The 12,655-nt window shown below is 40.9% G+C and overlaps 1 protein-coding gene across 5 annotated transcripts in view; it reads left to right on the top strand.

The window, feature by feature from the left end:
- SLC18B1 (solute carrier family 18 member B1) overlaps window positions 1-12,655 on the top strand; it is a 38,133-nt gene that overhangs the window by 24,519 nt on the left and 959 nt on the right. For 3 of the 5 annotated variants that reach the window (XM_008529423.2, XM_070557197.1, XM_070557195.1), the window contains exons 6-13: window positions 2,464-2,620; window positions 4,809-4,945; window positions 6,826-6,927; window positions 8,328-8,419; window positions 9,894-9,989; window positions 11,629-11,703; window positions 12,384-12,477; window positions 12,574-12,623. In XM_008529423.2, coding sequence (XP_008527645.1) covers window positions 2,464-2,620; window positions 4,809-4,945; window positions 6,826-6,927; window positions 8,328-8,419; window positions 9,894-9,989; window positions 11,629-11,703; window positions 12,384-12,477; window positions 12,574-12,623 — 803 coding nt within the window. The remainder of the gene's footprint in view (window positions 1-2,463; window positions 2,621-4,808; window positions 4,946-6,825; window positions 6,928-8,327; window positions 8,420-9,893; window positions 9,990-11,628; window positions 11,704-12,383; window positions 12,478-12,573; window positions 12,624-12,655) is intronic. The other 2 variants (XM_008529424.2, XM_070557196.1) reach the window with 1 other exon arrangement.

Genomic DNA, 12,655 nt, shown 5'->3' with positions numbered 1-12,655 from the left:
GAAAAATACCAGTCTGTTGACATGTTCTGTAAAACAAGGTTTGGTGGGTAAACATGTTTGGTGTGTGGATGTGCTGTCCTCCAACTTAGAGACAGACATCCAGTTCCCATTAGGGTTTTAAGGCTCGGAGCAGTTCTGTAGAAGAGATACTCTATTTAATGTTCCACAACTCAATCTGACTATGGAACTACTTCTTGACTTCTAATGAGCTGGGGTTCTGTGAAACACTCTGGAAAGTGCTGCCCAAGAAATCCAGAAAATTGGGTTTTCTGATCAGCAGAGGAAACCAGTTTTACATGCCAAGTTTCCATATTAAATTGTAGCCCAAAGCAAACACACCTAACCTGGTAGTTGATCAGGCTGGCCTGACTGTGATTAAATATAGAATTCCTCCGTCCTTTACGAGACATTTGAAGTTATTAATGGGCTACTTTTGTGTCCTCGGGGGAGGTCTGAGGATGTCACGTTGCAAGCCATGGGTCTCTGTTGAAAGCCTCTAAAAACTAGACTGATTGAAAATGGTCAATTTTGGGGCTAATTGGTTAGGTTTGCACGTTCCACTTTGGTGGCCTGGAGTTTGCCGATTCGGATCCCAGGCGTGGACCTACACACCGCTCATCAAGCCATGCTGTGGTGGCATTCCACATAGAAGAACTGGAGCAATTTCCAACTAGGATATACAACTATATACGGGGGTTTTGGGGAGAAAATAAAAGAGGAAGATTGGCAACAGGTGTTAGCTCAGGGCCAATCTTTCTCACCATAAAAAGCAAAAGATTTAATTAATTAAAAATAAATAAAATAGTCAATTTCTCTAATAGTTCTGCAGTAGGAAACTATTTTTTCCATAACAATTGAAATTTGTTTATTTTCACTTTAATTAACCGAAAAAATTTTAAATGGTACAAAATTCAAAAGGTACAAAAGGAAATATATATATTCATTTATGTAGTGAGCATATTCTATATATTACCATTCCTCAGCCTTCATGGACATCACTGATGTCCAGGCACCCAGCCCTCCATCACCCTCCCAGAAGGCAACAGATGTTACAGGGTTCTTCCAGAGTGATTCCATGTATGTATGTATACACACACACACACACACACACACACATGCACTTTCACTGAGAGACAGCATGATTACTTCCCTCTTATTTTCTTTGCACAAATAATAGCACCCTCAATACACTGTTCAGAACCTTGCTGGTTACACTGACAATAAAATCATTCTGGAGTTCTTCCTATACCATGCATGAAGAGTTCCTTACTTTTTGCTTCTCTTTAATGGCTACATAGTACTTCACTATGTGGGTGTAACCTAATTTATTTACATGGTTGGCGAATGTTTAGATTGTATACATCTTTTGCTATTGCAAACAGAGTTGCAATGGATAAGCTTGAATATAGACCAAGTCACATCTTTATAGCTATACGTGTAAGTTAAATTCCCAGAAGTGGCATTCTGGGTCAGAGCATGTGCGTTTGCAACATTAACGAATACACTGAGTGGCCCTCCCCTGTTCACCACCTGCCATGTACCAGGTTGCTGCCTTCCTCACATTCCTGCGCATACGGAATGTTTGATAGGTAATAGGGAGACATTAGTGTCCTGTGGTGTAGATGTTCGTTTCTTTTAAAAGCAAGGGTGAGGGGCCGGCCCCGGTGCCCAGTGGTTAAGTTCACATGCTCCACTTTGGCGGCCCAGGGTTTTGCAGGTTCAGATCCTGGGTGTGGACATGGTACCGCTCATCAGGCCATGCTGAGGAGGCATCCCACATAGCACAGCTGGGAGGACCACAACTAGAATATACAACTATGCACCGGGGGCTTTGGGGAGAAGAAGAAGAAGAAGAAGAAGAAGAAGAAGAAGAAGAAGAAGAAGAAGAAGAAGAAAGATTGGCAACAGATGTTAACTCAGGGCCAATCTTTAAAAAAAAAACAGTGAAAGTGAGCTTTTGTTTACAAGCTTAAGAGCAATTCGTGTTTCATTTTATGTGTCACGTCTGTGTATGGCATTCGCCCATTTTCCTGTTGGGTTGTTTTCATTTTTTTCCTCAATGATTAGCAGTAGCTCTTTTGATATGTTTGGGAAATTAGTCCTTTGTCAGTATTTTTCTCTCTTCTTCATTTGTCTTTTGATATGTTTTGCCATCTGTAGTTTTTCCTATTTTCATGTAATCAGATTTATCAATCTTTTCTTTTGTGTCATCTGAGTTTTTATGTCATAATTAGAAAATCTTTCCCACCCTAAGGATTAAAAAACAAAAAAATTCCCATATTTTATTTTTCTAGTACTTGCGTGATTTTAATAAGTATATTTAAATTTTTGGTCTCTCTTGGGTTTGTGTGTAAATTGTGAAGAGCATAGAATTTTTTTTCAGATAGTGCTCATTAAATCCGCACTTGTGAATTCTTTAATTAAAATATATTAACTCAATTTTCCTTTTTCCCTCACTTTTAGGGGAGTCTTGAGATTTTCTCTGGACTGGGACTAGTGCTCGGGCCTCCATTAGGTGGCTTCTTGTATCAATCCTTTGGCTACGAGATGCCTTTTATTTTTCTGGGATGCGCACTTCTGCTGATGGTTCCTCTCAACATGTGTATTTTACCTAATTATGGTAAGCCCACATTTATTACTCATTTTAAGAATCTTAGGGCTGGCCCAGTGGTGCAGCAGTTAAGTTCACACGTTCTGCTTCTCGGGGCCCGGGGTTCACCAGTTTGGATCCTGGGTGTGGACATGGCATGGCTTGGCACGCCATGCTGTGGTAGGGGTCCCACATATAAAGTAGAGGAAGATGGGCACAGATGTTAGCTCAGGGCCAGGCTTCCTTAGCAAAAAAGAGGAGGACTGGCAGTAGTTAGCTCCGGGCTAATCTTCCAAAAAAAAAAAAAAGGAAAAGAATTTTAAATTTAAGTATTTTTATGCCTTTGTAGGAGACCAACTTAACATATACCCACTTTTATTTTATATAATCAATAATAGATTTTTAGAGCACCCTGAAAGAACTGATTCTCTTTTCAGAAATGTTGCTGTAGGCAACAAGTTTATATAGATTTCTGTACATCATAAATTCTTTCTGACTTCTGGAGCTAGCAAATACTTAATTTTGGGTCATAAACATCCCACTATGCAGTGCCCGCCAGACAATTCCTGTGTCTGTAGTTGAGCGTTCTGGGCTGTGCTCAGATTTGGTTCACCACTGGTTCACCATAATTTAACTTCACCCTTCGTATCCTGACAAGGTCTTAATGTAGCACTCAAAATAGTTGAACTACTCTGTGCTTTTTTGTATTTTGCTCCATCCTGGAGCTTTATTCACCAAGCCTTTATTGAGGAATGAACCGTGTGGGTGCTATTGGAGAAATGAGGATATGTGAGTCCTGGTCCTGCCCTCAAAGAGCGTCCTCATCCAAACCAATAGCATCTCTGCATCAGCCTCATAACTGGTCCCCCATCTCCATTCTCCACAAGGCCACAGAGAGGGCTCTTTAAGCCATAAATCAGATTCTCACTCCTTGCTTGAAATCCCTGGTGATTTCTCAGGCTTCTTAGCATATTTTACAAAATCCTGCATAATTGTATCACTACATTCTTCTGCAGTCTGAGCTCTTCCCACTACACAGGTGCCTCCTACTCTGATCTCCATCCTCCAACTTTGCTTCTCTTCTTTCATTTCCTCAAACACTCTTCCTTACTCTTGAGTCTTGGGATGTGCCATTCCTGGGATAATATGCCCGGGTGAGTCTTTCCTCCTCCTTTGCTTGTTCAACTCAAGCTCATCCCAAGCTCATCCTTTAGGCACCAACTGAGATATTATTACTTTTGGAGAGGCTTTTCTATACAGCTCTCCCTGTGTTTGTAAGGCAGCCCTCTCCTATGCTCCCTCCTAGCTCGCCGCCCTCCTTACTGTCACTTCTCCATGAGGACAAGGTCTGGGCTGGTTTCCTTGCCTTCATCTGCCCTGCATTTTGCATGGTGTCTGCCTCAGCAAAGATTTTGTTCAGGTAATTAATTGGAAGGTAGGAAAGTCACCAAACAATACTAAACCATGTAAAACAAAATATAGTTCAGGTACTAAATTATACAGTATAGACTAGATGTGCAGTAGGAAACCAGAGAAGGGTAAAATTTGTGAAATAATTAGGGCCAGAGCCAGACCTTACAGAGTGAATAGAACTTGAAAAATTAGCAGGCGAAAAGGAAAGGGCTCATAGGGTTTGGCTGGAGGCTTGGAGGCATCTGTGCCTGGTGCTGGGAGCAGTGAAGAAGGTGGGCTCCTTCGTGGGGAGTAGGGGAAGTGAGGTTGTGCTCGATGGACCTTGAATGCCAAATGTAATCTATGCGTGATTCGGGAGCACCCTTCCAGCCCAGTGTTTCTTTGCCAACAGAAAAAAGTTGTCTTGTGTCCTTCTATTAACTCAGATTCCTCCTCAGCACACACACATTGTTCCTTGATAAAGCGTCTGGCCCCTCCCATGCACTGAATTAAACTTTGTGTGTTCTCTGTCCCATCTGGGGCAGGTCTTAACCTATAACCTAGACCCGTTCTCCTCGTTCTCTGATTCCAGTCAATTCTTTGTGAATTTGAGAAATTATTTTCAAGAAAATTGAATGTGGCCTCTAGGTTTAAATAACTTATATGCAAACACAGATAGTATGCCATTTTAGGCAAACTCAGAGGTACCGTTATTTTGATTGCCAGATAAAGATGACCTTACTAATGTTACTTTTCAAAATAGGTCAAAAGATAAGGTTACATGATTTTAATTACTTTCATTTCTTCTTTCGTTTTTACCCCAAAGAGTCTGCTCCAGGTAAGCACTCGTTCTGGAAGCTCGTCACTTCGCCCAAGGTCGCCCTCATAGCCTTTGTCATCAACGCGCTCAGCTCGTGCTTTGGCTTCCTCGAGCCCACTCTGTCTCTCTTTGTTGTGGAGAAGGTGAGTAGGCTGGTTGGCAAGTTCTGCCTTGTAGCAGGTGGACGTAATTGCTTCTCTCGGGCCCTGCTTTGTGGAAAGGCCTCCGAGTGGCTGCAAGGAGGAGGCAGAATGAGAACTGTACGCCCAGGTGGCCTCTGTGACGTCCCTGTAACTACAGGTCTGTTCAGTGTAAACGAAAGAAACCTTTCACTAAGTGCAAGGACAGTTTCCTCTGTTTGTCTGCTTTCCAGTGAGGCATGTGGGGTCCTCAGGGGCTCCTTCTTCTCTAACACGTCTCCTATGGGTCTACTCCCTTTCACACTATTACATATGATTGAATGACTACAGACTACATCAATCTGAGATGGGAGAGAGGAACCAAGAGTCCTTCTTCATTTTTTTTAGTGCTGAAAAAGACTGAATTCTAAAAGTTTGCTGTCATAGAAATTTGTTCTTAGATATTTTTGAAAAAAAGATGATTAAAAATACAATAAAGTGTATTTCCAAGCCTGGTAGTTAATTATATTGAAGAATTAAGTTGTGTCTATAAGGGCAGAAGTCTACTAACTGTAGCCCATACTCACTTTGTGTGAGGCAGTGGAATTTGAAAAGCGCACTTCCCAGAAATGCAACCCCTTGAAGTCTCTAAAGGCAGTTTTCGGTATGTGAAATACGCAAAAAGATAAACTGGGGGGCTGCAATTTCAGTGCCTGGCCCAAGGTTTAGAGAATAATGTCATATTACGCTTAAGCACTGAGCAGCCCTGAGGTGACACAGGAGAAAAACACTTTGAGTTTATGGTGACACATTCCATTCACATCAACAGTGTGACTCTTTAAGAGTCATTTTTCTGTCCTCTTAAGAAGTTGTGTCTAAACAATGAAAAAAGTTTGTAAGCAATCTCTGGTAAACCCGAGTTGCTCTTGTCTATCTTGTAGGAAATCTTTATGATGTATTTTCCTGTTTTTCTATTAAAATTTTGTATCCTGTTGCCCTTCTCTTGACTTCTTATCAGTTGTTTGGATGGCAATTTGCTGGCCAGTCATTTGTTGCCATCCTCTTAGGTGAGAGGGCTCCACCCCGTCTGCCCCCAGTGGGACAGTGAGAAGAGATTTCTGACTTTTCTATGTTGCTTCCATCTTTAAAGGACCAATTTTTATCATGAGTTAGCATTTGTCATAAAAAGTGTTAAAACCTGTACTGGCTCATACATAAATCCCAAGGTTGTAATTAAGAAAATTAATTAAGGAAATTAAGGAAAATGAGAACTCAGATAACCAAAAAAAGGCATTTATATCATGTTGTCAATAGTGAGAGTATCAGAGTTATATGGGAGCTTACTGTTTTAAAAGCATTTTCAAATGTGCCGTACCTTCAAATTCTTTAATTATACATTAATATCCCTGGAGATGGATAGAATAGACAGTGTATATCATGAGTGTTTTTTGTATCAGTGCATTCCATCTGTGGACACTCAGCATCATCTGGTTGCTTGTTAGCAATGCAGATTCTCAGGCCCCATCCCAGTCTTTTTGAATCAGAAGTTCTAGGGCTGGGGTCCAAGAAACTCTTTAACAAGTTCTCTAGGTAATTTTTATGCACACTAGAGTTTGTGAAACACTGGTTTACAAATAAAAATGTTATGCTTCATAGAAGCAAAATTATGTTTAATGTCAAATGCCACAAAGCAAAAAATCCAGGGCTTCTGACCTCTGCTTAGATTCTTTTCAGCATAGAGAAAAAGTAATCCATTTACAAAAGTAAGGCAAAACTTAGGAAGGATGCTGAGTGTCATTAGAGCACTCATGGTAGATAAAAGCTGAAGAAATGGTAGACAAAAATAGATGTTTATTTAAAAAATGACTTAACCATGTAACTTTAATACAAGGTTTCTTTTACAGTTTAATTTGCCAGCTGGATATGTGGGACTGGTATTCCTGGGTTTGGCTCTATCCTACACCATTTCTTCACCACTCTTTGGTCTCCTGAGCGATAAAATGCCGGTAGGCACACTTAATTTATATTTAAGAACTGCCTTTGTATGTTTAGACCAGTGGTTTCCCACTGTACCTCTGGAACTCCAGAGGACCATTGATTAAAGTTGACATTTTCACTTATTTTTTAAATTTCAGCTTTATTGAGGTACAGTGGACAAAATTGTAAGATATTTAAAATGTACATCAAGGTGATTTGGTATATGTATATGTTGTGAAAGGACTCCCTCCGTCTACTTAATTAACACATCCATCACCTCACAGGTTTATCTTTTTTGAGGGGAGAGCATTTAAGTTCTAATATATTCCATTTTTTGAGCTGATGCAGAGATTCCAGTGTCTGCCAACCTGCCATCACCCTGAGCAAATGCACTTTTATCTACCTCATCTGGGAAAAGAGGAATCTTGTGCTAAAACTGTTGAAAAACTATTGGATTAGACTCTCTAAAGGAAAAAAGCTCCCTTCATACAAAAAAATCAGTTAACCTTAATAATTAGGGCAGAGTCCCAGAGGTCATTAGGACTTGACCAAACTGAGAGGAGATAACTTAGTTTTTCTGTGGGAGTGAAAGGATTGGCCGCGTAAATATGTATTGGTTATCCTATTGATTATCCTATATTATATCCTATATATTATATAGGATATACGTATATATCCTATATACGTAAATACGTATTGGTTATCCTATAGCCACCCTGACAAAAAAATACCTTCTATTCTCCTCTAACTGGGTCTAAACCATTCCGTCCAGACGAGTAGGATACAGAACTTGTCCTGTCAGCCAAATCTCAAGCTTCTTTGGCTTTAGTGTTTAGTTTTGCATTTCCTCTCTTCATTAGATGTGCATATATATTCGTCAAGACCTAAATTACGTGGAGATTACTTAATCATCCAGGGGACAAAAACCAAGTGTTGTAAACAGTGTTTGGAGCTGGGTTTTAAGACAAAGTCTTATATAACTGAGCAGCTGCTGTACCCCTGTTAACGTTTAGCCTGCATTCAAGTAGTTTATAAGGAGTCGCTTTATTGAGTACTTTTTAAATAATGTGAGTTTTCTAGGTGTTGTACCTACTGGGTGGTGGATACCTACTGGGTGTTTCCTTGTGGTGGCTGCTTTTTAAATTCTCGTATTTGGACTAGTTCACGGTGTGCGAAGCCTGCTGTGCAAGCACTTTCCAAGAACCCTGGTCCTTTGCCCACTCCCTATCTTGGGGTAGATCGTCCTTGCTTTTGTGTCTACCATCTACCTATTTTCTCTTAAATGTAAAGTTCTGTTGTCTTTAATGTGTTTGAATTTTTGCATAGCATGACTTGTGTTCTTCAATGACTTTTTCTATTCTTTGGTTATGGAAGGTCTTTATTCTTTACCTACCAAAGAGGTTTTTTGGGCTCTCTTTCTTTTTCCCAGCATCTAAGAAAATGGCTTCTGGTTTTTGGAAGCTTAATCACAGCGGGATGCTACATGCTCTTAGGACCTGTCCCAGTCTTGCACATTAAAAGGTAATTTTTCTTCTTCTTCTTCTTCTGTATTTTTGGCCAAATCACATTAGGAATTATTTCAAAATATTTTAGTGTAATGCTGATATTTTGAACCTTATTATTTAAATAATTATCTTGATTTGGGACTATATTGAATTGTTTGTTAGACTGACGGTGTTTCACCTTACTGGGAGCTAGCAGTGGTACAAGCAAACAGGACTGCGTGGACTCTGTATCAAGCGAGAACAATGCTTATGCTGTCTTTGTGTTTCAGTTGCACGTTTGTTTGTACTTTATTTTAAAAATAGCATTTGTCGCTACCTACCTTTAGTTGATAGTTCTTAGAGTATATTTTTGTTTTTTCTATTCCTTCTTCTAGCTCATTGAGATGGGGACCAAATCTTTTTTGTTTCTGTATCATCCTTAGCATGTAGCAGCTGCTCATTAAAGCTTGTTTAATGTAATTTATTTGCTAAAATAAAGTGAGTTTCTTAGACCTTTTCAGGTACTTTTGGGATAAGGCATGATACAGAAAGAGCAACGATTTCAGAGTCCCTCCGATTTGGGTTTACATTCTGGCTTCGCCACTTACTAGGTATCTGAACTTAGGTAAATCACTTAACTTCCAAGAGCCTTGATTTTCTTATCTACGAAAAAGAGCCAATAATGGTGCTGTCGAGATAACTGTCTAGGCCCAAGCTGGAGGTGCTCCTGCCCGGGGTTCCACGTCAGCCAATAGGAACTTAGCTAATTCTCATGTCCCTGAATTGCTCCCCTGGCCAGAAATTCAGTCCATCCAGTCAGCCAGTCCCCAGAAGCCAGGCCAACCTGGGCCTTTCACCCCAAACAAGGTGGGCTGTGTGGCCCCAGCCAGTCAGATATTTTCTATTTGTCTCTTCCTGCTCTTTATGCTTTATCCCACAAAAGCAGGAGCCTTTCACCCCATTTTGCAGTTCTCTGAAAGGAGACTGCCTGCTTAAATAAAGTTTGTTTGTATCATGAAATTGTCTTCTTGAACCATTTCTAAGCGGTCCTTACCTCCCAGAGTTCCTGCAGGGGTTCAGTGGGTGGGGGATGCTGGGTACCTGGCACAGTGCCGACAGGGAGCAAAGATGAGTTTCCTGTCCCTTCCTTGGCTGCTTCCTTTCTTCGCCATTTTTCACTCAACTGAATTTCAAACCAAGCAATTGAAGTCGACATGATAGGATTGGCATTTTCACCAATTTTGAAAGGATTTTGTACGGTGATAAGAAGGCAGGTTGACTCGAGACATGGGATATGTGTGACCCAAGACATTGAGCTAGCAGGGTGAATTGATTTTCTGCCCCCAAAATGTAAGGAGCTCCAGGGCACTGTCACTGAATGAAATGGGATCAGACTAGTTGTGTAATCTGTGAGGGAGCTTCCCTGGCTCCGGCCTGCCCTCCTCGGCACCGAGCTCTGTGTCTCTTAAAATGCTAACGTTGTTGTTTTTTTTCCCAAAACTCTCTTGCAGTCAGCTCTGGCTGCTGGTGCTGGTATCAGTCATAAACGGCATCTCTGCTGGAATGAGTATATTTCCAACTTTCCCCGAGATTCTCGACTGTGCATAGTAAGTCACTTCCCTTGCTCGAAGAGCTGTATTGTGAATAGCAGTGAACATTACAGGCTTTTCTGAATTTCTCAATTTTGTGGGATGTTGGGTATTTTTTTCCACAATACTAAACCTTCAAGATTTCATGTCATACAATACTGTGATATAAATAGTGTAAGCAATCATACAATAATATCAATGATAATATGAAGTAATATTAATACAGTAATGGGTAAAACAGGTTGTGGATAGAGGCTTGGCTTGGTTTATGCTGTGTACTGATATACTTTTAAAAAGCCCGAGCACAATGGAAAGCCCTCAGCTTTGTTCGCCTCTCATGGGAAAGGTCCACACAAGGACACAGAGTGACCGGCTGACCTGACCCCGGGACCAAGAGCAATGTATGGGGTGTCCCCACACCACCAAGGAATTCTCTGAAACCAGCCAGGTGTCCTGTGATCCAACTTAATTCTGACACTGTTTACCCAGAGATAGCATCATATCCCACAGTTGAGGGCTCAGTCCCACAAGACTTTGTCCTCCACTTCAGATGCCAATCACAAGCCCAAGTTGTTACCTGTGCTTCTGAACAATGGGCTATAAATCAGAGGTTCCCACGACCCCCTCCTTCGGTTCGATAATTTGCTAGAGCAGCTCACAGAACTCAGGAAACCAGTTCACTCACTGATTACTGGTTTATTACGAAGGATATTAAAGAAGAGATATATAGGGCAAGGTCCCAAAGAAAGGAGCTTCTGTCCCTGTGGAGTTTGGGGCCTGGCACAGTGGCATAGGGAAGCACATGGAAGCATTCTGCTTCCCTAACCTGGAAGTTCTCTGAACCCTGCCCTTTTGGGTTTTTATGGAGGATTCATTACATAGGCATGATTGATGAAGTCATTGGCCATTGGCAATTGATTCAACCTCCAGCCCCTCTCCCCTCCCTGGAGGTGCTGGGGTGAGTGGGACTGAAAGTTCCAACCCTCTAATCACATGGTTGGTTCCCCTGGCTACCAGCCCCATCCTGAGAGGTGGTCCAAAGTCACCTCATTAACATAACAAACGCTGCTTTCTATTGCTTTCATCACTTAGGAAATTCCACAGGTTTTAGGAGCTCTGCCAGAAATGGGAACTAAAACCAATTATATTTCTTATTATAAATCACACTATCACACCAGGCATTTGTCACTTGGCCATCAGTCTTTGTTTAATCCACCCGATGATGAAGAACACGAAGGGCACGTGAGCAGGGAGAATATTGATGGCTACGCTGTGTCAGTTCAACAATTCTCAGAGGAACAAGGAGCTGCCTCCATATTTTCTAAAAGTTGCCCACTGTTCTCTTTACATGTTCATCTCATTTTAAGAATTTCTTAATTAATTATATATTTTTATGAGCATTTAGTGCAAATAGATCGTGATTCTCAATAAGGTATCCTATATATACAATCAAATTATTTTTGGAAAACCATGGAGTAAACATAACTGAGAATTCCTTCCAATTGCATTAGCTTTTTATCTTAGAAATGGAGTGTTCTTGTGGGTTGGTTTGTCCAGATTATCGCTGGCTGATCTGAGTGTATCTAGCACACCCTATTCCTTTTTTTTCACGTGGGTCTCCTTTTAATCACGGATATGCTCTTATCTCTCTTTGCAGTGAAAATGGGTTTGAAGAAGGATTAAGCACACTGGGACTTGTGTCTGGTCTCATTAGTGCAATGTGGTCAGTTGGGTGAGTAGCCATAGAATGTCATTCACACCTGCAAGATGGAAAATACTATCCCCATTTTACAGATGAAGAAATTGAGGCACCAAGAGGTCAGATCGATTGCCTGAAGGCACGTAATTCATTGAGGGCAGAGCTGGAGTCCTAACCCACACCCTCTGACCCCAAGGTCAGGCAGTTTTAATACCTGATCAAAATGGTCCCATATACTTTGTCTTATTTAAGTGATCTTTTAAAGTTCCTTTAACAGGAGCATGTCACAGCTTTAAAAATGTATTCATTTGTTTATTCATGTTTTTACTCTCTACTGTACCAGAGAAGTGAAATGTATGCTGGCCATGTAGATATCATCAATAAATATGTATGAGTTATTTTCAATACAAATACTGAGAAGAGAAGAGAGAATAATATAAAGAGTCTTTTGAATGTGTGTCATTTTTTATTTTCATATGAGGCACCAACTTTTCAGAAGCGGTTATAATTTTAGGATTGGTTAAAAATCGTAAACATCATCGTTATCAGGTGGAATTATTTTTTGATACCCAATGCTCTGTCCAGGACTCGGCTGTTTTCTTTAGTACTTATGTTCCAATTTAATGAAGACCTGTGACTGAGGGATCATGCAGCCTTTAGGACATGACTCTTTTTTTCACACTATTTAGTACTTTTCTTCCTTTCATTGTTAGTGCTTTTGTGGGACCGACGCTGGGTGGATTTCTGTATGAGAAAATTGGTTTTGAATGGGCAGCTGCTGTGCAAGGTCTGTGGGCTCTGACAAGTGTGAGTCACCAGTCTTTTGTTTTCATTTTCCTTATATTCATGGGGAACCCTGACTTGGAGAACTGGGATTGACCAGTCCCTTTAATTGCGTTACAGGGCCTAGCGATGGGCTTGTTTTACCTACTGGAGCACTCCAGGAGGAGGAGGTATGGTCAGCTCGGGAGCTTTAAAACCCTTG

This window comes from Equus przewalskii, chromosome 9, assembly GCF_037783145.1.
Source record: "Equus przewalskii isolate Varuska chromosome 9, EquPr2, whole genome shotgun sequence".
NCBI lineage: Eukaryota > Metazoa > Chordata > Mammalia > Perissodactyla > Equidae > Equus > Equus przewalskii.
Note: the sequence above shows the minus strand (reverse complement) of the source record. Positions and strands in the feature narration are given on the sequence as shown.